Source organism: Colletotrichum lupini, chromosome 6, assembly GCF_023278565.1.
Source record: "Colletotrichum lupini chromosome 6, complete sequence".
Taxonomy (NCBI): domain Eukaryota; kingdom Fungi; phylum Ascomycota; class Sordariomycetes; order Glomerellales; family Glomerellaceae; genus Colletotrichum; species Colletotrichum lupini.
In genome coordinates, this window is record NC_064679.1 from 4,118,719 (window position 1) to 4,142,104 (window position 23,386).

Consider the following 23,386-nt stretch of genomic DNA (forward strand, 5'->3'; position numbering starts at 1 on the left):
GCGGTAAGTACTTCGAAATAGTTAAACGACGATAGGGGTATGCGTTTATAAAGCTTATTAATAATACGAAGTTAATTAATTACTTAACGGAAAGTAAGTTTAGAAGACTATACTAGAGATTTAGGTACCCGTTAGTTACGAGGCTATATAACCTCTTAAAGTAATTAAGTAATAATAATATCGAAATAGGGGTACTAGAGTAGTTAATAAAAGTATATTACTAATACTAAATAAATGCGCAGAGCCTACGTAAATTTAAATTTAAATTGCATAATAAGCTTAACTTTAACTAAGAAATCGTTATTAATATCTTCTACTTAAATAGTCGGCTAGTACTATATATAATCGACGTAGCTATATCCTTCTAAATAGGGTAATTCCTCCGGGATTTATAAATAAAAATAGTATAGGTAGCCCTACGAAAAAGCTAGATTAATATATACTAAGGACCGCTAGATAGTATTAGAACCGACGCTAGTACTAGCTTTAAGTTAGTAGAATTTAGGGATAATACGACGGCCTACGGTATATAACTAAAAGTCGTACCCGTTAAAGCGCACTATAGTATTAAAAAGGTAAAAAGGGTATATTAATAGTTAAAAAGGGCGTTTAGAATTATTAAAAAGGAAAATCCGGATTCTATTAATAACGAATGCCTTTAGATAGTACTTAAATGCTATAATAATACTATGGGGCCTAACGGACTTATACTAATACTATTAGTATTTAGAATATATTTAAAAATAACCTTAGCCTCGCTACCGTTACTAAGCATAAGCTAACGAGCCTAAGTAATTAGAAAAGTAATATAAGTACTACGCGAGGTAAGTATAAAAAAGTAAGTTAATAAGGTAATTACTACGCGCAATGGGCCCGATATAGGGGATAATTTAAATATATTACTAAATTCGGATATATAAATATAGCGCGAAATTACTTAATAATAGGCTAGGCTATATAAGTTAATTTTTATTAACGAGCGCTCTTATATAGTTACGAGAGATCGTAACTAGCCTCTTGAAGTATTAATTATAATAATTAGACTATATTATATAGATCCTAACGAGGTAATTTCCAACTTATAAAAAAAAGAAGAGCTAGGGGAAACTATATAACCTGCGGTAGAGGTATAAGAAATTATCCTTAACAAAATCGTCGTAATAATACTAATAAACGACGAGGAAGAGGAAATTATTAAAAGGGTACTAATACTACTAATAAGACGTTATAAAAGACTACGATAGTAAGCCTTAACGCGGCAATTTATTATTAATAACGAGGTAATTAATACTTTTTATATAATAAAAAAAAAAGCCGATTTTAAACTAGTAGTTAAACTACGTAAAGAAAGCGTAATTATAATTATTAAAAAGCTATAAAAGGGATTAAATCTTATCAAAGTAAATACTCTTTACGATCGAGGGGTCTATTAATTTATCTTATACGACCTAGAGAAATATATAAACCTCTATATATTTAAATTACGAATAGTTCGTAAGATTAAAGGGAAAGGAATACCTTAGCCGTACGAGAAGTTTAAATACGTAATTTAGGGGTATAGCGACGTTAAAAAGGCGACGCTACTTATATAATCGCTTACTATATAGCGCTATAACTAACGATTAATAATAGCACTAATAGCATCGCTATAGAAAAAGGGATACGAGATTTAAAGCCGTAATATTACCCAGGCATATACCCAATCGGCTATAGGGCTTATAAGGAAAATCCTAGCTTATTTACTAAAGGAAATAGCTAGTAAATACCTAGAAAGTACGATTATTAAAGTACTTAAGCTACTATATAGGCTCGTAGAATTAGGTACTTATTAATAAGCTACTTATTACGATTTTTATATTAATTAACTATTAATAGTTACCTCTATATATAACCCGTGCTTATTAGTTACGGAGTACAAAAGCGACTAATTTAGGATCGTCGGAATATAGACCGATAATATATTAGGCTTATTTAATATTAACTTTATAAAGAAGGAGAATAAGGAGCTCTAAAAAGCGGGCTTCGTAACAAAGCTAAAAGAGGTCTTTATAATAAATATACCCTTAGTATTTAATAATAGGATTTTTATAATTAAAAGGGAAACCGTCGTCTTTTAATAAAAGGGGTAGGGCGAGAAGATTAACCTCGTTAATCTGAACGTAACTAACGTTAAAAAGCGGTATAAGGCTAAGCTCGTACGAGGGGTATATATTACGAGTATTTATTAGCCTAAAGCGACTTTTAACTATATTAAAGTAGCGTAAGCTATAGATCTAATTAAATAAAACGTCGAAGTACTTAATAAGTAGCTTAAGTAGTAATAAACGAATCTCGATCGAGGTCTTATCTATTACCTAATCGACCTTACGATTAATAAGCTTTACGTTTTTATTAATAAGTTATTTATAAATAATAACGACCTTACTTCGTGATTAGGGTATATTATTATCCTAGCTAACGAGAGTATAAGTAAAAGCGAATTTACTATATATAGTAATATAATCTATTACTCGTTAACTAAAAATAAGTGGGTAACGAGAAGTATACTAGCGTTAGAAGTCTATAGTATAATTAACGGTATTAACCTCTCTTATATAATTTTAATAACGCTAAAGAAAAATACTAATCGAATTAGCCTTTTACCTATTTTAACGGTTATTTATACCGATTCTTATTCGCTATATAAATACCTTATTAAATTAGAGACGACGAAGGAAAAGAGGCTTATAATTAATATTATAGCCCTTAAATAATCGTATAAAAGGCGCGAGATACTTAAAATCCGTTAAATTAATAATAAAAATAACCTTATAGACGCTTTTATAAAAGTAGTACTAAATAAGGGATTAGAGTAATTCGTAAGTAATAAAAAAGTTATTATATAAATAGAGGAATAGGTTATATAAAAAGAGTAGAAAAAAGGGGGAAAAGGAGACGACTTAGTAAACGGGCCCGAGGTCGAATTATACCTCTAACCGTAGTAGTTAAATTAATAAAAGAAAGAGAAAGTTAGTATTAGATTAGAAGTCTAATTCGACCGCGGTATATAGCCGACTATATAGGGGCTAATTAGGGGCCCTATTTATAATTATCGTAGCTAGCCTAACCTATGGTTAGAACCTCCTTTTTATACTTACTACGCAAATATTTATATAGTCTAATTAATCTCTTCGTTAACTACGGTTCGAACTAACTACCCTGTAATAGGGATACTAACAAGATGTGTTCGATTAGCACATTAACCGTACCACATCGATATCTTCTCATTCGGGCCCAGTCATTAGAATCTCCGGGTACTCACGTTGAACCATTGTACGAGGTCTATAGGCTGTTCGCTCTGGCTGATGCTGTGAAGTCTGTGAAACAAGAGGTCGACATACTCCTGCAGGATTGGTTCCTGTTCTCTCAAAGCCTTTTCGGAGAAACCATGAGCAAAAAGCTTGCGAATGTAGCCATGATAATGACGATCGGCATTGAGAATGACTGGCTCTCCTTTCCACCCCGCGTGATACTTCGGATCTTTTGAGAACTCGAGTTCTCCAGAGGGTTTATGGCCATATATCTCTTTCCACTGACTGGCGTTGATGAATGACAACCCATCTGGCGTGGTTCGGACGACAGGCCCGTACTTGTTATGAAGATCCAAAAGATCCCACGGTGTCTTGCCTTTGTAGTAGGACCAAATAACCCACAAGGGAGTTGCTGCTGCCAGTCGGGGACCTGGATACTTGGCGAGAGGGTGGAAAAATAGATTGTAGAAGATGAGACATAATTGGTACGTGATTATCTGAAGGATTGCCCGAGTTGTCAGCTGAGTACAGGGGAGTTGAGGTCAAGAGTTGGAGAGCAAGAGAAAGAAAACGCAAAAAAAAAAAACTACGGCGAGAGAGGGGAGAGTGGTGGTAGTACTGACAAGCGCAATCATAAAACCCATGAACATCCCGACGTGATGCAGAAGTGAAAGGTCAATACTGTTGTCAACTTGATTCTGGACAGCCATGATCGCTAGTGTGTGGTGTTCTCAATATTTTAGCCAGAAATGAGGTAGTCTACGTGGACAACCCTCGGTAATTATAATAATTCTACAACCAAGGAAACGGCAATGCATTCTTGCATCGGTCTTTACTGCTTCGTTCCAGTCCGTACTCCTCGGTTCGCGTTGGAGGCTGATCCCGTTGTTAGAGCAAAGTCGAAGACGATTACCCACAAAATGACGGTGAAGTGGTTTTGCGCTTTGCGCGATTCATCGACATTTCAGGGGTGGGTTGCATGCGGGGAACCTGGAGCGGACTTCATAGAAGCCGTTATCACCGCTAAAACCGTCTACAGCCTCGAAAAGTACACTACCGCTTTAACTCAGCCTACCATCACATTTTGTAGTCGCGTTCCGATGGCCCGTTCTTGTAGATCAGGTTCAGGCACTACGATATCGAGGGTGATAGCAAACAAGGTTTTACTGAACAAAGCGTAAGGCAGATCCGGACGGGCTGCTTAGTTGGCACAGAAGACTCCCAGATCTTCCAGTCTCGCACGACAATATTGCGATAAGACTAACTGTTGGCAGTGCGCATAGTATAAAAGTCGTGTGAAGCCGCTCGCGCCTCAAGGCTGACTGTAACACACGTAGCAATGCAAACGTGTGGCAGCACTGCCGTTGCTGCCGCGTTTATGGGTGTTTCGGGGGGGGGGGTTGTGATGAGGGCGCTCTGCAAGCAGTTGATAAGAAAAGAAAACAGAAAACTAGCCATAGTTAAATACATAAACTGTCATTTTGGCAAGAACTAAAGACCCAAGGCTTTAACAATAGCCTGCCCAACGCCGTAGGCAGACGCTGGATTCTGACCAGTGATTATAATGCCATCAGTAACTAAGTCAAAGCACCCACTTTTGGGCACCCCCCCCTTTTGGGCACCCCCAAAAATCCCTCCCAGCCACCATATTAAACCCCTACCTATTATTTTAATTCAATATAACAATTATAAAAATCGTCTAAATGCATTCCTTTTTGGCACACTTATTAATTAATAAGTAATAGTATTATATACCGAAAATAAGCTCTAATAAGTACTTAATACTATTAAAAACGGTCTCTCTATTAAAAGGGCCTTAATTAAGTTCGGGGTTCTTAAGATAATACTTTAGGGTCGAAGGAGAGGCTATTAAACGAGGGCAAGGGTATTCGTAGAGCTTTAGAGGCTTCTTTTATAATAAGAAGATTAGCTAGCTTAATAAATTCGTATATAGTATTACCTAAGTATTATACTAACTTATAAATAGGTTAAAGAATTTACTAAGCGAGTTCTAAGGTCCTAGGGGGATAATAAACTACTTAATAAGAGATAGATTAACGCTTTTATTAAAAAGAATCTATTAATAAGGGTCTAAAGAAGTTATTTAATTAATTCGCACCGCGTTAATAAAGCTACTACTAATATAATTAAATAATAGTTTAGATTACTTAATATACTAAAGATTAGCGGTATTAAATAGGCTAATAGGTATAATATAAATAAGACTAGTATAATAAAGGGCAAGGGAGCTAATAGGCTAGTCTTAGGTATAATAAAGGCTATAGTAGTACGAAAAAAAGAGGCTAGTTCGCGTACCTAGGTAACGATTATCGAGTATATCTTTACTAATAGTAGAGCTATTAAACTATTAGTTATTTATAAGGGAAAGTTAGTTTAATAGTAGTAGTTCCCTCTTTAACTTACCGCTTATAATAGTTAAAAGTTTATAATAATAGATAATAGCTAGACGACCGACGAGACTGCCCTTTACTAGCTAAAGGAAGTATTCTTATTATAAACTAAGACCCCCCTTATTAAGGGGCTTAGTAAGCTAAACTAGCCTCGACTATTAGTACTAAATAAGTATAGGAGTTATATAATAATAGAATTTATATAGGAGTGCTATAGAAATAACGTCTACTTATTATTCTTATTATTATACGCTTCTTATATCCTCTAGCTATTAAATATAGCTATCTTTAGGCTTATTAAGTTTATATATAAAAAGGAGCTTAGTAAGGAGGATATAGTAAATAATTTTACTATTATTAAAAAGTAGTACTTCTTAAGCTATTACTAGCTTACTCGTTTAGCTAGTCTAACGTTATTAAATATATAAAGTAAGTAGAAAGTAACTAGACTATAGCTACTTAATATAGCTAAGCTACTTCTTAACTTAATAGTCCTATTTATATAAGTTATACTATTTAAAAGGGGTATAGAAGCTAAGTAAACGACTAGTAATACTAGTAAACTACTTAACTAGGTATTAGTAACTTCTATTATTAACTAATTAATTCCTAAGAAGGCTAGCGAGCTCTGCAATTATTTAAAGCTATTTATAGAGCTTAGTCTAGATAATAGTACTCGACGACTACTATTTTAAAAAATAAAAAAAGCTTTTAGGAAGTAAGCTTATTAATTAGCTATATCTCGGTACTAAGTTTAAGTTCTTAAGGCTAGGATTAAGCGCATAAGGCCTAAAAAAAAGAAGACTATATATCTAGACCTAAATACTAAGTTTATAAATATTTAGAACGTATAAAAAGCTTAAGAGGACTCTAGCGACTATTTAGTTAGTCCTAATCGACTCGTAGGGGTCGAATTACCTAGGCAGAATTTTGATTATATTATTATAGCAGTAGAAGGTAGTTAATTAATTAATTGTGGTTAGTGTTGATGTTTGGATGCCATGTTTTGTTGGGGTGCCCAAAAGGGGGGGGTGCCCAAAAGTGGGTGCTTTGACTTACCATCTCTCCGAAAGGAGCATCAGCGGTGGCATATTTGCCGCCCACCTCCTTGATACGATCCTCAAGTAAAAAGTTCATCTCTGAAGTATATCCAGCCTTGCCCTCCTCAATATTGCTAAACCCGGTCACGTGTCTTCCCTCGAGCAAATAGCTGCCGTCGTGATTCTTGACGTTCACGATAGCTCCAGGCCCATGACATACAGCAGCAATAGGTTTGTTCTGTGCGGCAAAGTCGGCGACGAGTTTCAGACTCCCTTGGTCGAATGCCAGATCGAACATCGGACCATGTGCACCTGGGAAGAAAATGGCGTCAAATTCAGATGCCCTACCAGCATACATGGAAAGGCGTTCAGTGTTTTCCCAAGTGTGTCGATGATTCTTCAGGAAATTCTGAGATGATGGATCGTTGCCGAAGACCTTGACGGAAGCTGGATCAAGGGGTGCAATCCCGCCCTCAAGGGACGCGAAGACCAGCTCCACTCCAGCATCTTTTAGAACATCATATGGATGAGCGAGCTCGGGCTTTGTAGATATCCATTAGATCTGGGCGGGGAGCAAGTTTTTCAAGAGCGTCGGGGACCTACCAGATACCAGCCAGTGGGCTTGCCGCTCTTTGGGATTGTGCCACAAGAGGTGAGTACAATAAGAACCTTCTTGGTCATATTGAAAGGCTACTAGGTCATACGCCAATATTCGGTAAAAAACGAAGGACAACTGAACGTGCAAGGTCAATACATGTGCCGAGTCATGTTAAGCTGAGGTGAATAGAGAGTTTATGTATCATTTTGTATTTGTGTGATGATCCAGACTTGTCTGGGTCTTGCCTTTAGCCAGACGGAAGCTTGGAGTTTGAGAATCACAGATTGCCGACGCTCTCCGAAATCCGTTCGCCCCAAGTCCGACGCAATGATGTTGTGGATGCTAACAAGGTTTGCGATGAGCTCCAAGTGCATTCCGGTACTCTTAGACCCAACCATTCCCGGATTTTAGCTAAGTCCATTACCGGTATAGACACCGTTTTGCGTCCAGTCCATACAGACGGAGAAAATTAATTTCCGCCCCTAAGCTGCGTGCCTAGCAACGTGTATACGAAGCGATCGCCAACAATCACCAGCACTGCCAAGCAGATTTTTTTCAACCCATTGCCGAAGTGCGTCGACTCAGAAAGCTAGCCAGCGACAGTTCATTTTCGAACGATTTCAGTTTGGCAATTGCATCAAACAGCGTGTGCAATCAAGGAGAGTCGGTACGAGAATGGCAGACAAACATGAATCAGAGCCGGCCACGTCAGGCACCAACAATAGCCCAGAACGAGGCAACTCGAGAGAGGTCGCGGAGCGGAGTCCAGATCGTCAGCAACCCCTTCACAATGGAGAAGTTGCGAACCACAAGAGTGACGCGCATCGTCCGCCTCGTCCATTAGCTTGTATTCCGTGTCGACATCGCAAGGCATGTCTATACTTTCCATGTAACTGGTCCGGGTTGTTCCAGGCAGTAGATGATGCGTCTGTCTTGAGTGAAAGTGAAGACAGCGTGTGATTCGCTCAAGCTTTACGCAGGCTTGTCGTAAGTTGCTGTCGAGGCAGTAGCATCAGGTCGCCTGCACGCCTGAGATGAGACCTAAGGGCATTGACTAACAGTGAACCGGCGATCTGGTATCGCACTTTGCAGGTCAAATGCGATCACAAAACTCCAGACTGCTCCCACTGTCTTAGGTTTGGGCTGCATTGCACCTGGCCTCAGAGCCGACACCCAACACAACGTCGAAGGCTGTAAGTCCTGATCACACAATCTACCTCAGTTCCTCCAACGTGTATCATGGTGATTCCTGGTGTCCACTGGGTTGCCTGTCTGATACTCCGAACATGGGGACTTTTATTAACGTAACTCCGGAAAAAGTCTATACAATCATTCCGCCAAGAGATTGGCTCAAATGGAGCTTTTAGTGGAGGAGGTGTTAATGAAGAGTCGACCCGCGACGATATGCCGGTCCAATGACGCAGCGCCGGTCGAAATCAAACCAGAACCAAATGTATCATCGCCAGACAATGCGCTCGACTCACCGGATTCTGCAGTCTCTGCTTCGACAACTGGACTGACACTGCTGTGTCGGAGCGCCACCGATGTGAATTCGCCGACTGGACAATCCGACAAGCATCCATCAATGCCTTCCAGCACCTCCACTGAGGGGATGGCGCATTATGTGAGGGCTCCTCATCCGCAAGTCATCTCCGCAACAGGTAAGTCGGGGACCCCCACACCATGTGAACACACATCCTTGTGTCGTTCACTGACATATAACGAGTTCCGGAAACTTGATCATCACCAACATGGTAACAAACTGACGACTGTCCAGGTGCCTGCTCTCTGCTCTCACGTCAAGGTCTAGCACAGGTCGAACATCTGGTTGGCGACTCAAGACTCACCGATGCATTGAACGACCTCCAGCATCAATTTCAAAGCCTGCACTCGGCTTCCTACCTGCAGCCTGAGGATACGAATAACCCACTGCCCGACCATCAAGTCGTTGCTGATTGCGTGAATGGTAAAGACGCCATCATAATGCATCTAAGTCGCATGATGAGGAACCAAATTTAATTAAAGTGAGCCGTAGGATACATGGCAACGACGAACATGAGCATCAGGCTGTTTCAGGAGTCTGAGATACAAACCGCCATGCGATCCTATTTGCTTGGGCAACGCATCGAAGACCCTGGCTGGTGGATGGCTGTAAACGTCATGCTTGCCTATACCCTTCGCAAACAAAGTCGCATGCGCAACAAGGCTGTCTACAAGAAATACATTCACAATGCTCTGGGCATGATTCCCAATGTGCTCATTCGATCGCCTTCGCCATTGACAATCGGCTCGCTCCTATCCATGGTAAATTGAACGCGTCCTTCGTCTGAAGATTGCCCATACTGAATCTTCCAGGTCCTATTCTATAAGTTCACGTTCGAAAACCATGTTGCCCAGTCTCTTTCGGGTCTCGCTGTTCAGCTTCTTCTGATGTCTGGCTATCACCGTCCAGAAACCTTTCGCACAGCCTTCACTCCGTCTACTTTGAGCCCGTCAGATCGGCTTCATCGTCGTCGGCTTTTTTGGCAGGCTTATATTCTCGACCATGACCTTATGCTTCGTATTGGCCAGCCCCCACTTATCAAGGATGAATTCTTACTCGACCTACCAGAAGAGTACCCAGCAGATGGGTATAGTATGTACCACTTTCCTAATAACGCTTCTCTCAATTTCTTCTTGCAACAGGTCCGTCTAGCGAGGATACAAGGACGGATCTCGTCAGAGCTGTACTCAAGCGCCAAAGTCTCATCATCGGAGCTCGAGGCTCAGATTGTTCGTCTTGACTCTGAACTCGAAGAATGGAGGCGAGGCATCCCGGAGGTGATTCACCCTGAATGCTTCGAATGCCTTATTGACGGAGACTATAGACGGATGGCTTGTCTTACGACACTGCACTTCACGTACTTTCAACTGGTGGTGGCGATTCATTCCGCAGCGTTCCGTCTTCCATACTTAGGGGATCGAGAAGGCATCCAACCCGACAATATCGGTCCTTCTCTGGCTCTCTGCGTCTCTGCCTCTCGAGCGGCAATTTCACTCCTTGGATATCATCAGACAGAACATCCGTACACACCGTAAGCCGCACTATCTTATAGCCAGCTGACCCGACCTAATAATGCGATCCAGATACCTCCTTTACCAGGTAGCTTGGTCCGCAGACGTTCTATTCGTCAACATTCTCCACAATAAGATGGCTTCCAGTGCCACGCAAGACCTTAGTCTTCTCAGCGCTGTGATCTCCTTCTTTCAGAAGTACGATCCAGATCACCAATCGGTCATATTGTATCAAATTATTCGTATCATGGTTGACGTCGCTTCTTCTATCCTGAATGACACTGCTGTCCTTGCGACAAACCCGCTCTCCATCGGTCCTACATCACATAATGCACAGGTTTCAATATTCGCGCCTATCGATGGCGTGCCAACTACAAGATCAATGACCTCTGAAGAGTATACCAGCTTTTCTTCAGCAGATACTACCGCCATGAAAACAACAGCCGCTGTCCAGCCGGGCAACATTAGCAGCAACTGCGACGCAGCAGTATTCATTAGGGTTACCTCAGCGGCTGATATTGAACAGTACTCGCAGTTGGATGTGGTCAGCATGGCCAGCACAACAACACCCGAGGCTCCGTTCTTTGGCGGGGTTTTGGATGTGGCAAATTGGGGTTTGCCAATGGAGTATCATCCGCAACTTTGGCAATACCAGGAGATTCTGAACCACAGCCTTTCTGATCAGGATTAACGTTACTACCTATATTCACCTGCGGGCCAGTTCTTTCTATTTCTTTCTATTCTTGATCCCGTGACTCTTACGCAACACGTTGAGTCATTGTCAGCATTAATTCTATGGGGCAACTTAATTAGAGTGAGAGAATATGAGACTAGTGGTAGCCTCTGGGCTTCAACAGTGGGCTACACACGCCCTCGTGGCGTTGACACGCGCCACAGGCGGGTCAGTGCTATAGTTGTGTGGCAGCGGGATACACTGAACATAGACGAATAAAAATCATTGCTGGTGGGAGACTGCACGTTTTGACAGGTTGGACACGGGAAAAACCCATATCAGATGAGCTTACTGAGTGGCACCCCCGGTTCATGTGCGTGACAAGTTAGAAGACAACAGCTGTTCAAGTGCTCATCCAGATTTCCAGAGTTCTTTCACCCTACCGGACTTCACCCCGCTATGTTGCAGCAGACAAGACGGTTGTGCTGGAGCAGAAAGCAGCCGGAATCGGTAGCTGCAATCACTTGCAGACCTTGAACAAAAGACCCCTACTGCAGTCAAATTCAGCCGGACGAGGTCCACCCTCTTTAACAACTCTCATCTACCGCTGAATGCATCTCCTTTCTGGAAATACTTCTTCTCGATTGTGAGACTAACGTAATGTGTATTCAGTCAATGACTAGGTACTCGCCATCGATTCACTATCTCACGGCATACCAGAACCCGTCACGTATCGAAAGAAGTTATCCAAGCGTAATCTCTTTTGCTACATATAGATGCACGTTCATTACTATCTTTTCCTCTCATATTGATTCTCGTCACTTTATCATGATCATCAAAGCCTCGATCTTTTTTGAACTCAGTTTGCTGGTGTAAGTATAAGACATTTTGCCTGACATTTGGAACATTTTGTCAAATTTGTATTTATTTGAGGAATATCAAAATATGGAAAGAAAGAGATAAGCAGAAAAAGATGATCCCTGCTCCCCTGCGATCTTACAAGCATAGAGCCCCCGGGGAATTTTCATAGGCTGCCGCATTTAACTATAAGTTAAGTAGGCCGTAATAATCGGAAGTATAGGCTATAATTAGCCCCTGCGCAGTCGGCTATACGCCGAGGTCGAATTGGACTTCCAATCCGATAGTTAGATTAACTAGGAACCCTATCATAGCTGATGATATCCTTCCTCCTCCTTGATAGCCCTATAGGCAACCCTATCAAAGAAGAGCTCAGCAACTGAATCCCTCAGGTTCATTCACGTTGCTGCATCTATATCCTGTCGCAGAAATCGGGGGATCGACACTGATGTCGGTGAAGCTCATATTCTGTATCCGGACATCGTCACATCCGCCGTGAGCCCGACTGCATTGCAAGTAGGCGACGCGGCTTCCTTGGAGTGTGCCACGGAAGTTGGTGAAGCTTATGTTGGAGATATCGAACAAAGACGAGCTGCAATTGCCCTGCTGACCGTTGTAGGTGATGCATTGCATCACGTATATGGGAGCCTGTTCTGCGTCGTAAATGGTTACATTATCCCAACCTAAGGGAATAACAATTAGCTCCACCATCCTTGTCCCGGACGTCATGGGGATATTTATTTTGGATAGCTCTCCATAAGGTAGCTTTCACTGGCTTCAACTTACTGAGATTCTTGGCATCTGAGTGGAAAAGTCAGCTCATTCTCAACTCGACGTTGTAGGAAGTCACGCCTTACATCCTAAGCCACCGCCACCGCCATTTGGTGGATATCCGAGCTGCGTACCAGTCCACGTCTTGATGCGACCGGCATATCGAGATCCATGGGCCAAGACGTTTCTGACCGTTATGTTCTCGATGGCCTCAAACCGGCCAGCATACTGCCCAATGCTGCCAATAGCAACGCCCTGGCCGTCGTGGAATTCCACGTTTTCAATGAGAATGTTTGTAGAGTTAGCTTTGATCGCGATGCAGTCGTCTCCATTTTTGATTATCCAGCGACGAAAGTGGACATTATCCGAGAACATGGTGTTAGCCCCGTCGGTATTACGAGCCGGGTTTCTGTTGGAGCTTGTGTTGTTGACATAGATGTCTTGAAGGAGAACACGTTTGGACCGCGTGATTGTGACCGTCCTATTCCGAGAAGTTGATACAAGTCCACAAAGCTGTATAGAAGCAAAAGAACGGAACATTCTGGCAACTTACCACATTTGAGCCTGGACAAATCGAAGACCCTCAAAGACCGAGTCTTCAGCCCCGTCAAGCAAGAGAGCATGAGGTCGGTCTACTTCGAGTAAGACAGTTGCATTCGTCAACACCGTACAGAGCATGACTCACTGGGGTAATTCGACTCTCCATTGACCAAGTCATACCAAGTCTGGCCATTTCCATCAAACGTGCCATAGCCAAAGCCGTTCACATCGAGATGCTTTCCTCCAAGGACCCAGGCGGCGGTTTGATTTTGGTAGCCAATTGGCAGAGAATTCGCTAGCCAGTACGTTGTGTTCTTGCTCCACTGTATTTCAAGTCAATCTCTTAACGTCAAAAGACTACGATAAACCACGCTCATCGTCACATACTAGCAAAGTCCCTTTGATATCAATCTTGACGTTGTTTAGATCAACAGTTTTCATGACTTGGCCGATGTGATACGTGACGTTCTCAAAGATGATATGTCCGTCAGTCTTGCACTTGTCAAAAGCAGCAAGGATGGCGGGCGTGTCATCAGAGCCGTTACCGTTGACAGGCACTACACAACGTGTAGACTTTTCCTGTCGTCGATCAAGACCTTGAACCGGACCAAGCTGAGCGAGAGCATTGGCTAAGCCAGCTACGAACGCCACTGTCGAGATGAATCGATTGAAGAACATAGTGAGATGGTACAAGTAAGAGTTCAGTCGATGCTAGGTATGATGACAAAGTTTCTCGCATTTGTGGGTGAGGTAGACTTGAATTTATAGATATCCTGAATTCCTGACGAAATACACGAAGCCCGGATGAGTCGACTATCAGAGTCTAATTCAATGTTCATGACTTTGACAAGTGCCGAAATAACGAGTATCCATTCACCCGTGTACCAAAACGCATACATCGAAGGCCTCGGTCAGCCATGTACATCAAAGTCTAGACAGCTACAAGACTAATTCATCGGAGCAAAAGAGAGCGACTCGGTCAAAGGGAAAAGAAAGGATTAGTGCAAATCCGGACGATCAACCTGTTGCCCATCCCCAAAGAGGGCTGAAAAGGCCGATTTGACCAATTTTGATGACTTAGCCCAGAAGTATTTGAAGGCTCGATTAGGATGTGAGTCCTACCCAGATACGAAAATAACTGCTTTGGCGTCAGTAAATCAGAACACGAAAGTTTTCCGTGACTTTACTTGAGCACAATTAACGGAAATGAATCCGTTGAAAGATGCAAAATGGTTCGCGGAATAAGTTCATCACAGTGTGTCGGGACTAGATACTCCATCGAATATTGTGGTAAGGAACGCCAATTATTTACCAAGAAAAGCTTCACTCGTCCTTCTTTGTACCGAGCCTTACTCTTTCCCTGCAGGGATCGAGCAAGCTTCCCCGCAAAAGCTCGTTCCCACGTAAAGGCTTGTTGGCAATGTAGAGTTGCGCGGTAAGGCAGGGGAGCAGGGGTCAGAATTTTAATTCTTACTCGCAACAGGCAAGTTTGGATGATGACACCTCGTCTAAGGAGGTGCAAGTCTTTTCGCACAGGTTAGCGTAGCTGCCCATATTAAGAATTGCAAAGGGCGACTAGCTATAGCGGGAGCATTGACATGGCCGGATTGCTTGGCGTGCGGTACCACTTCCTTTTCCCCGAGTTTCGGTCAAAGATCAGTATCGGATACCGACAGGACCCTAATCGTGGGTTGGAAAAGCAATCATTGATCTTAGATGGATGTGCACATCATAGAAGACGATGCGATACCGACGAGATTCGGACACATGCTTGTTTATCTGACGGCGCCTCGATGCATCGGATCAGCCGTGACTCTAGTGAATCCTACCCCTGATTAAGCTTCGATTTTCCTCACGCCAACCTATCGCTCGATACAGGATCACCATGTACTTCCGACGTCTCCTCCACATCATCTGGCTCTTCACAGTTGTGACAGCGAAGTGGATCGTTCCGGGCGCCCGATGGCATGACACCGATGGAAACATCTTCAACGCCCACACTGGTAGGCTTGCCATTGATTAAGAGACTGGTAAGTTTTACTGGTTTGGGGAGTAGAAGGTTGAGTGGTAAGTTGAGGGCGGTGGAGTTTCCGTATATAGGTAGTTCTGACGATTTGGCAACGTGGACTTCGCCTACCTAGCAATGACAAGCTGGTCATCGGGGCTGTCATGACTCCCAAAGCTATAATGACATAACTTTGCGAACATTCTCGAGAAAGATGTCTCGGCAAGACCCGAACCTTTTCTGGCTACACTGATTTCGATTCTTAGATATGGGGCCTGTCACGGATTGAAAACTAGTAATTCCTGATATGCGCGCACCGGGTATCTGTTCCTCTATTCTATTCTCTTGTTTGAGATATTGCTACCTGGCCCTGACTTCGTCGTAGTTGTTATAAGGGGAATACGGGGCATGGGGTGGAACTATAGCCTCGAAACGATAGACACCGCTGTTAGTATTATCCTGCTCGAGAAGTTAGCGCCACAAAGACATGTAGCTTATCTTTTAACAGAAATTTGGTCGTAAAAGCAGTAATAGCCCCTTGCTGAATACAAAAAACGTCTAGATGAGACGCATTTTCATAGAAAGGCACTACCGTCGAAGTTTGGTACCACACAGCAGTAGCTCTTATACTCCGCCTCTAATTGACTTTCTGGAATTAGAGCAGAGCACACTTATAATGGAGTGTTTAAAAAAGACTAGACTCCTCTCTATATAAGCTTGCGGTGGCGGATCAAGGATGAATCTTTATCGACATAACGCGACCTTTCCCATGCGATTTCGGCTACCTCTTTGCTACCATCTACTGAGAGGACTGCTCACACATCCAGTTCCCGGTTCACATGATCGACGTCACTTTAATAGTGGCTGAATCTCAATAAAAGTTTCGTGGTAGGGCCAGGGAACTTTCAAGCATACTTGATATAGAAAGGTCAAACGACAACAAACTCTTGAGCGGATACTAAACTCGACCGGGCTCATTGATGATAGGAATTGGTCAATGACAGAAGAATTGATACGTTGTTTCGAAACGTGGAGACAGGTGTTCCCTAACTACATCCGTCATAATACTAGACTGACAACGACGTAGTCTCACTAGGAAGTTCCTTTCATTCAACAGCAAAGCTCTCAAGGCTCATGAGCGATTGCATTGCTGAGCTTAGGCGTACTGAGAAAAGTGCTGGCCTTATGCTGAAAGCACAGTGTCATGACCCTGGCCACACACTAGTATTTCCCTTCTTCTAGCCCTAGTTGCTGCAATAAGTTTAGAAAGTGCTGGAGGTAGACAAGCGCCTCGCCGCGTTGGAGTTCAGCCGCATCCATTACCAGCGTGTAACGTTCCAAAGACGCTACGGCCATTGTCTAATGAGGCTTTGATGTGGCAATGCTGCGTTGAACTCTCCCCGCGTTGTCCATGTGCAGTTTGCGTGCTCCACCACTGCCGCCAAATCTGGGCGCCGCGTTTCAGACGCGTCAGGCCCTTTGCTAGTTGAGGGAATGGTTTCGAGTGTGAACGCTTCCTCAATAACTGACAACTTATGAGGAAGTTGCGGAAATCATGGCAATCCTCTTCACGAGCGTTCTAAGACTTTCATAGCCAACTACTCTTGATTGTGGTGATGTCTGAATATCAATGATGCCTCCAGACACTGGGTGCATCATCTGATCGTGAGCATTCAGAACGTTACCACTCCATCCCTCACAGCACAGCCTTCCATATCATCACTTCATGTCTAGAGAAATGGTTTTGAGCCGTATCTAGTGCAGGTCTGCCAAGAGAGATGTTGTTTAGTCTGAGCTAAGGGGTTTTATGGGTTTCGCTGAAGTTACTGCGATCTATCTCTTCTTTCGCAAAGGGTATGCGAACAATACGACGCAAATGCCGCCTTGTCGTTCCTGCGAACACGAGTCTATTAATGTGGCCTTATTCGGGAAAGTGCAAGAACAGACTGATGTGACGCATGCAAGGTACACTAACGATAGTGCAGCTTTATCTTTGTCCGCTAACAAACCTCGCAGTGCATTCCAACCTAAGGTAGTCTCGGATATACCCATCGGCCTAGTTTGCATTAACCTGGTGCGGTTTTTGGTAAACCCATACAGCTATGTTGTTGGGCTTTAAGGCTTCACAAGCTATCAGCCTTCCGAAAGCGCTGATGGGTAATGGCTGGTGGCCAGCATGTTTTCCCACCGACAGATACTCAAATTGAAACCACTTACTGTCTACCGTCATGGATCTAGAGTACTGAATGGAATGATACACAATGAAAAGAAAGTTTGGCATGTTTAAAATGAAACCTATGAAACAGAGTCAAAAACGAGTTCAAGTCACACTCTAATAGGAAACAGATGAACTCAAGTCTAGATTAAAGCATTATATCCGGTGCTGTTCGGTAGAGGCTGGCTTTTGGTATAACCAAGGTTCTGTATTATCCGGCCAAGCAACAGTATCGCTCCAATGATGCCTTTGGCATGAGAAAGGACGTAGACAAGACTGGGAGAGTAGCCGATGGCGAGAACCATATTATACAGCCAAAGCGCCTTAAGTTTACATGTACCAATTTATCTTACTCCAGGTATGCAATCAGTGTTATTCAACTTATAAGCCTTCTTAAAGACCTTGATCTACGCGTTTTGATGCTGAACGTTTTTCAAGAATGTTATCCTGTTGCTAGCAATTTATGCTTTCATAAGAATCCTCAGCTGTCAAGGAGCTCATGTGATAGCACCGAGCTGTACCTGTAGGCCAACAAAAGCTCAAGTAACAAAGCTCGACTGATAGTTGTCTTGAGCAAATGGTTCCTCTCCTCTTTCTATCCGCCATCGATTTGTCGCCTCTAACGGCCCCGGCAATCCCTTGAACAACCACCCCCATTTCCTCATAAACCCTTCCGACATCTCCCATCCCGAGATATCCCAAGTCGGCGACCACGCAATCATACCACGTCGTTCCATTTCATCATCAGGAAAGCCCTCATATAGTCCCCCGACGCAGTCTGCCCACAGGTCGTCCTCATCAAAAGTGCCAGCGGCCTGGATCAAACTATCTCGCGCCTGCGGACAAGGAAACATATCGATCCAGTCACTGTGAAGCACTGTCTGTTGAGTGATAGTGGGTAGGAGTGTTGAGGGGAGAAGTCCAGGGTTGTTAGGGTAGGGAACGACGTGGAAGATTTCTTCTGCGCAGTCTAGGGGTGTGGTGAGGATGTCTGAGATTAGGGTGCGGTTGGCGGCCATGGCGCGTACGGCGTTGTATTGGAGGAGTGTGATGAGGTGGTCTGGGCAGAGGGGGAAGATGATGTGGAGTTGGTTCTTCTTAGATCTCTCTGGTAGAAGGGGATTTCTTGCGTTATATAGATGTTTGACACGGGATGCTGGGACTGTGGAGAAGGATTCCTGCTTGATATCCCAACATTCTACCACAGCTTCTGATTTGATGAGTGATTTGGCTGCGGCATCGACTGCTTCGGATTTGTTTGCTAAGGCTTTACGTTTGCCTACTCGGCTGTTAATTTCGATAACTGAGTAATACCTGGCGTGAGCCTCGCTTACGGTATGCTCTTGTGTTGAGTCTAGTCTGTGCTTTTCTTCTTGCTGCGGCATTTGTGGTCCCTGTCCAGTCGTCTTGTCCACTTGTCGCCTAAATCCGGTGAGCAAGGCCTATCATGATATGTCCGAGCGGCACGTACCTCGGCCAACTGCGGCATGGAGGAGAGTTCAATGCATGGTGCCGTTGTCATCGTGATTCTATCGGACCACGAAACCGGTGATGAACGATGCAAATTCCCTGAGGATCATGTAGGATGCTCGAAATCACGAGTCTGGCGCTCGGGAACGGGGGAATCGATGTCGACCATGTCAGCAATTGAGGCACAGACAACAGAGGCTAGTTGATGCTTTGATGAGATATCATTGGTCAGTCCACCAGATACCAACTCGAGCCGGTCAAGTGTCATGCAACCTGCTCACCTCCATGGCTGACAACTAGGAAGCCCCATATTTTATGCAGCTGGCTCACTTCCTCGGTCAGCATTTTCCTATTGGTCCATCAACTCACCCTCAACCCGGATATTGCATGATTGGTTATCGATCATGCAGGTTGCTCACAACGCTTGATACCTGCAAGAAGATCCGAGATCCAAGTATCCTGGAAATTGAGCAATCGAATGGATATAAATATGGCAGCACCGACGCAGAGTCTTTGTGTCGTCCAGATCATACAATTCAATCAAACACATTATATCACCTCCTTCTTACCATCATAACTCCATAACCCATACCTCAACTTCACCAAGGGCTCTTTTGCAATATGAGCTTCCATCCCGACTCTCTTCCTGACCTTGATGGCAAGGTCTTCATAGTCACGGGTGGTAACTCCGGCATGCAAGTCTAACCCTCGACTAGCTTATCTACAAGTTCAAATCACTAATGTTTCCACATCATAGGGGCTACTACACCGTATCCCACCTCGCAGAACACGGCGCTCACGTTTACATGTGTTCCCGATCCCTAGAGAAAGGCACAGAAGCCATTGCGAGCATCAAAAAAACATACCCCTCGGCCAATATCGACCTTTTACAAATGGATCTTATGAACCTCACTAGCGTTGTCGCAGCAGCCAAGCACTTCCTCACCCTTGAGACAACCCTACATGGCCTGGTCAACAACGCAGGTATCATGGCGGCACCATTTGACATGACAAAAGACGGGCACGAAGCCGAGTGGCAAACCAACTACCTGTCTCACTGGGTCTTCACAGAGCACTTACTCCCAGTAATGCTCAAGACATCAAGAACGCTTCCTCCCGGCAGCGTACGCATCGTCAACCTCACTTCATCAGGTCACTTAGGCGCACCCAAGACTGGCATCAACTTTGACAACCTGAACCTCAAGGATGAAGGCCCATGGCAACGGTACGGTCAGAGTAAAGTCGCCAACATTCTGCACGCCAAAACCCTGCACAAGATTTACGGCCCCGGCTCAGAGAATGACGAGGGCGAAATTTGGACTTCATCCGTGCATCCTGGTCTTGTTGAGACGAACCTCTCGACGTCGGTAGAGCCGTCCGAGAAGGGCGTGTTGAGCATCCTATCGGCCTTGCGTGTGTTCAAGATGTTTTGGTCTGCCGACAAAGGCTCGTGGAATAGTCTGTTCTGTGCGGCAAGCCAGGATATGAAGGCGGAGCAAAGTGGTATGTACACTGATATCTATCACCGGTGTGGTGAACCATGGTGGGAGAGTAGTGCGGCGAGGGACGAGAAACTCGCAGAGAGATTGGACAAGTGGACTAGGGATGTGATGAGTACAGAAGGATGGATTGAGTAATTGTGTCGTCTATTCTTCTCATTTGGGTTATGGTTGGTCTTGCATCTGGTTTCTTTCGATCGTAGTTAATTGAGCCTCTACACTAGGATTTCGGGTCCATTTATACACTGCAGTTTATAGCGATTGCTCCATCTGCTTCAACAGAGCAGCGTAAGACTGCACTGTCGAGGTTAATCGCACCTGAGGAGGAAAAACCCTCGTCAACGATTGGGCCGCACTGTGCGTGGCAAGTGAAGGCTAGCATTATACCGTGGCTCGTTGGGCGGCTTCGGAGTAGCGAATCCAGAAATGCCAGGATCTAGGAGGTTTGAATAACTAAGCGTAGGATGGATCATGCTTGGTAATTTTAGGGCGTCCTCGTAATTTTGAACCTTTGCTCAATTACTTGGGTTCTTTCCGCCAGCAACCAAAGCTTTGGTCATTCTAGCTGGCGTCTCAGTTGCTTTGACAAGTCGGCTACCGTTATCGTCGAGTTCCATAGGACCCTAGTCTCAGCCATCCTTCGTGGCCCCGCATACACCGAGACGTTCAGCACCCACCTATCTGAGTTCTCGTGGAGAATCAAAAGATTCTAAGCAACAATATATCTGTACATGGTTGATCAATGGGACATGTAGTCATTTTGGGAAAGCCGCCATGTGTGGCTCTCAATAGAAATAGACGAGGAATCCGAAAGTCTCCAAGTAGTATGGCATGTTATCCACAACCTTGATGTGTCAGTTGAAGAAAACCAGGATGCGATTTTAATTTCGGCTAATGATTCAATGCAGAAAACCTGACATTTGGAAACCTATCCGTGGAAAAACACATCCCTCCAGATACGCAGAGACTACCGGGCTGGTGCATCTTCGGTGAAGCAAGCAGTGTATTAGCGGCCTCTTAATAATCGCTGTTTCTTGCCGCTGATACGTACGGATTAGGACTTTTTGGAAGCAAGGCTCCTCCGGACAATTCTCCTGAGTTGTTGCATCTTCAACGCCGGCCCGGCGAATTTCTACATCCCTGTCAACGTCCCCCCAATAATAAACCCGCCGGCTTTGGCTTCCGATGATCTGCACTCCAGGCCTTGGCATCGAAATGTAGAAGTGTATCACTGTTATTCGATAACCTCGAAAAGAATAGGCACCGAGCAGTGATAGTGCGAAACCCAGTTCACCACCAAAGTCGTCAAAGAGAAGGACATAAACCAGGAAGCACAATCTTGGCAAAAATTCAAACACTTGGGTTCATAATTCGTTTCCAGTATTTGACTACAGGCGTGCAAATGAGGCAATGAGTCCACGCTCTCGCCAGAAGACAGTCCTCGTAACAGGGTAAGAGCGAAGCATGATCCCGATAGCCCTCACAGATCAACCAACAAAATCACTAGCTGTTCCACGGGCGGTATAGGTCATGCACTGTGTCAAGAGTTCCGGAAACAAGGTATCGTCCGCAGGAAAACTAAACAATCCGATGAATGAAGAGCCGTTGACGTGTATCAGGACTCTATGTCATCGCTACAGCTCGCAGAGAAGATGTGATCGCTGAACTAATTGCCGAAGGCTTTGACGCGCTGCAGTTGGACGTGGCGAGCGAGGAGAGCATAGCTGCCTGCCATACAGAAGTCCAAGATAGAACGGGAGGCAGGCTGGATATCCTGGTCAACAACGCGTAAGTACACGTCAAGCGGCACCCTTAACACTTCATTCCTTCATTCGATCGCACCCTTTGTTAAAGCCGCCGCTCGCGCAGTGGACGAATTCACATCTCCCCCGCCACAGATCTATCCATCCCAGACGTCCGCGCCAACTTCGACACGAACGTCTTCGGCATCATGGCGATGGTCAAAGCCTTCGCGGACGATCTCATCGCGGCCCAAGGCCTAATAATGAACATCTCCTCCTGCGCCGCCGTGACGCCGTACATGTTCGCATCGGTCTACTGCGCCAGCAAGGGCGCCGTCGCAAGCTACAGCCGCACTCTGAGGCAGGAGCTGCGACCGTTTGGGGTCCGCGTCATGGTCGTCGTGGCGGGCACCGTCAAGTCCAGGATCGCTGAGAAGCCGCAGCCCAGTCTCTCGCCGGGCTCGCTGTACGCGAAGATGAGCGATTTGTATGAGCGATACGTACACCTGAGCCAGGAGGAGGGGGCAACGGATACAGATGCTTTTGCGGAGGAGCTGGTTGGGAATGCGCTGAAGCCTGAGGGCTGGCTTTTCGGGCGGTCGGATTGGTTGTGGTGTGGTGGTATGTCGAGGAAGATATGGTGGGCATTACGACTGTTTGGGGAATGGGTCATTGATTGGCAGACTTGGAAGATGTTTGGGCTGGAGAAACTACAGAGATTAGTCGAGGATGAGAGAATCGCGAACGATGCAAAGCGCGACTAATTGTCATCGTGTTTCTAGATCATGGCCTGGGATAAGTGGTTGTTCGTTATGATGTCGGCTTACAAAGTTATACTAAGGATCATAGTAAAATGTATCTAATGAGAGGTTGGATGCTGAAGAAAATACGCAACTTACATCGCTAGTTTGAACGGGCAAGTGTTCGGATGACATTTTCGCTGAATAAATCTGATAGTACCAGGAAGAGTCGTTGTTTAACATTTCTAAGGGGAGATTTGCCCTATTAAAGGGCTTCTAAAGTATTTAGTACATCAGGTGTATCGCATGTCTAATAATTATTGTAACCTCCAGCCATTCTTTATCCGCCCAGCATCGACAAAGAATCATTCGTGAACTGTACCGCCAGGTAGCTGTGTCGCAACCAGGACATCGGAGCCAAATTTGCTTCTCCAGAACAGAGGACGTGCTGCAGAGAGACCCAGAAACAGACAAACGGAG

General features: G+C 44.4%; 8 protein-coding genes across 8 annotated transcripts; 3 read left to right on the forward strand and 5 right to left on the reverse strand.

Annotated features, from left to right (window-relative positions):
- Positions 1 to 3,632: 3,632 nt before the first annotated feature.
- On the reverse strand, positions 3,633 to 3,770 carry CLUP02_12703 (uncharacterized protein; the record flags this gene model as incomplete). Its single annotated transcript, XM_049291666.1, has 1 exon — positions 3,633 to 3,770. The coding sequence occupies one exon, from the start codon at positions 3,768 to 3,770 to the stop codon at positions 3,633 to 3,635; it is 138 nt and encodes a 45-aa protein (XP_049148812.1).
- Positions 3,771 to 6,670: 2,900 nt separating this feature from the next.
- Positions 6,671 to 7,713, reverse strand: CLUP02_12704 (DJ-1/PfpI family protein; the record flags this gene model as incomplete). Its single annotated transcript, XM_049291667.1, has 3 exons — positions 6,671 to 7,282; positions 7,345 to 7,431; positions 7,687 to 7,713. 3 exons carry the CDS (start codon positions 7,711 to 7,713, stop codon positions 6,671 to 6,673), a joined length of 726 nt encoding a protein of 241 aa, XP_049148813.1.
- Positions 7,714 to 8,014: 301 nt separating this feature from the next.
- On the forward strand, positions 8,015 to 11,084 carry CLUP02_12705 (fungal specific transcription factor domain-containing protein; the record flags this gene model as incomplete). The annotated part of the gene is made up of 7 exons (XM_049291668.1): positions 8,015 to 8,111; positions 8,401 to 8,532; positions 8,806 to 9,000; positions 9,117 to 9,305; positions 9,375 to 9,643; positions 9,695 to 10,413; positions 10,466 to 11,084. 7 exons carry the CDS (start codon positions 8,015 to 8,017, stop codon positions 11,082 to 11,084), a joined length of 2,220 nt encoding a protein of 739 aa, XP_049148814.1.
- Positions 11,085 to 12,296: 1,212 nt separating this feature from the next.
- Positions 12,297 to 13,913, reverse strand: CLUP02_12706 (polygalacturonase; the record flags this gene model as incomplete). The annotated part of the gene is made up of 6 exons (XM_049291669.1): positions 12,297 to 12,607; positions 12,711 to 12,725; positions 12,782 to 13,176; positions 13,249 to 13,327; positions 13,381 to 13,558; positions 13,623 to 13,913. 6 exons carry the CDS (start codon positions 13,911 to 13,913, stop codon positions 12,297 to 12,299), a joined length of 1,269 nt encoding a protein of 422 aa, XP_049148815.1.
- Positions 13,914 to 16,365: 2,452 nt separating this feature from the next.
- Positions 16,366 to 17,760, reverse strand: CLUP02_12707 (uncharacterized protein; the record flags this gene model as incomplete). The annotated part of the gene is made up of 7 exons (XM_049291670.1): positions 16,366 to 16,428; positions 16,525 to 16,599; positions 16,674 to 16,772; positions 16,840 to 16,927; positions 17,105 to 17,240; positions 17,368 to 17,474; positions 17,684 to 17,760. 7 exons carry the CDS (start codon positions 17,758 to 17,760, stop codon positions 16,366 to 16,368), a joined length of 645 nt encoding a protein of 214 aa, XP_049148816.1.
- Positions 17,761 to 17,994: 234 nt separating this feature from the next.
- On the reverse strand, positions 17,995 to 19,235 carry CLUP02_12708 (uncharacterized protein; the record flags this gene model as incomplete). The annotated part of the gene is made up of 4 exons (XM_049291671.1): positions 17,995 to 18,734; positions 18,790 to 18,877; positions 18,927 to 18,984; positions 19,207 to 19,235. 4 exons carry the CDS (start codon positions 19,233 to 19,235, stop codon positions 17,995 to 17,997), a joined length of 915 nt encoding a protein of 304 aa, XP_049148817.1.
- A 311-nt stretch (positions 19,236 to 19,546) lies between these two features.
- Positions 19,547 to 20,562, forward strand: CLUP02_12709 (uncharacterized protein; the record flags this gene model as incomplete). The annotated part of the gene is made up of 3 exons (XM_049291672.1): positions 19,547 to 19,620; positions 19,653 to 19,896; positions 19,987 to 20,562. 3 exons carry the CDS (start codon positions 19,547 to 19,549, stop codon positions 20,560 to 20,562), a joined length of 894 nt encoding a protein of 297 aa, XP_049148818.1.
- Positions 20,563 to 22,066: 1,504 nt separating this feature from the next.
- CLUP02_12710 (short chain dehydrogenase/reductase) lies at positions 22,067 to 22,930 on the forward strand (the record flags this gene model as incomplete). Its single annotated transcript, XM_049291673.1, has 2 exons — positions 22,067 to 22,212; positions 22,279 to 22,930. Coding segments are annotated over 2 exons (798 nt in total), but the record flags the coding sequence as incomplete, so codon positions are not given.
- Between the last annotated feature and the right edge of the window lie 456 nt (positions 22,931 to 23,386).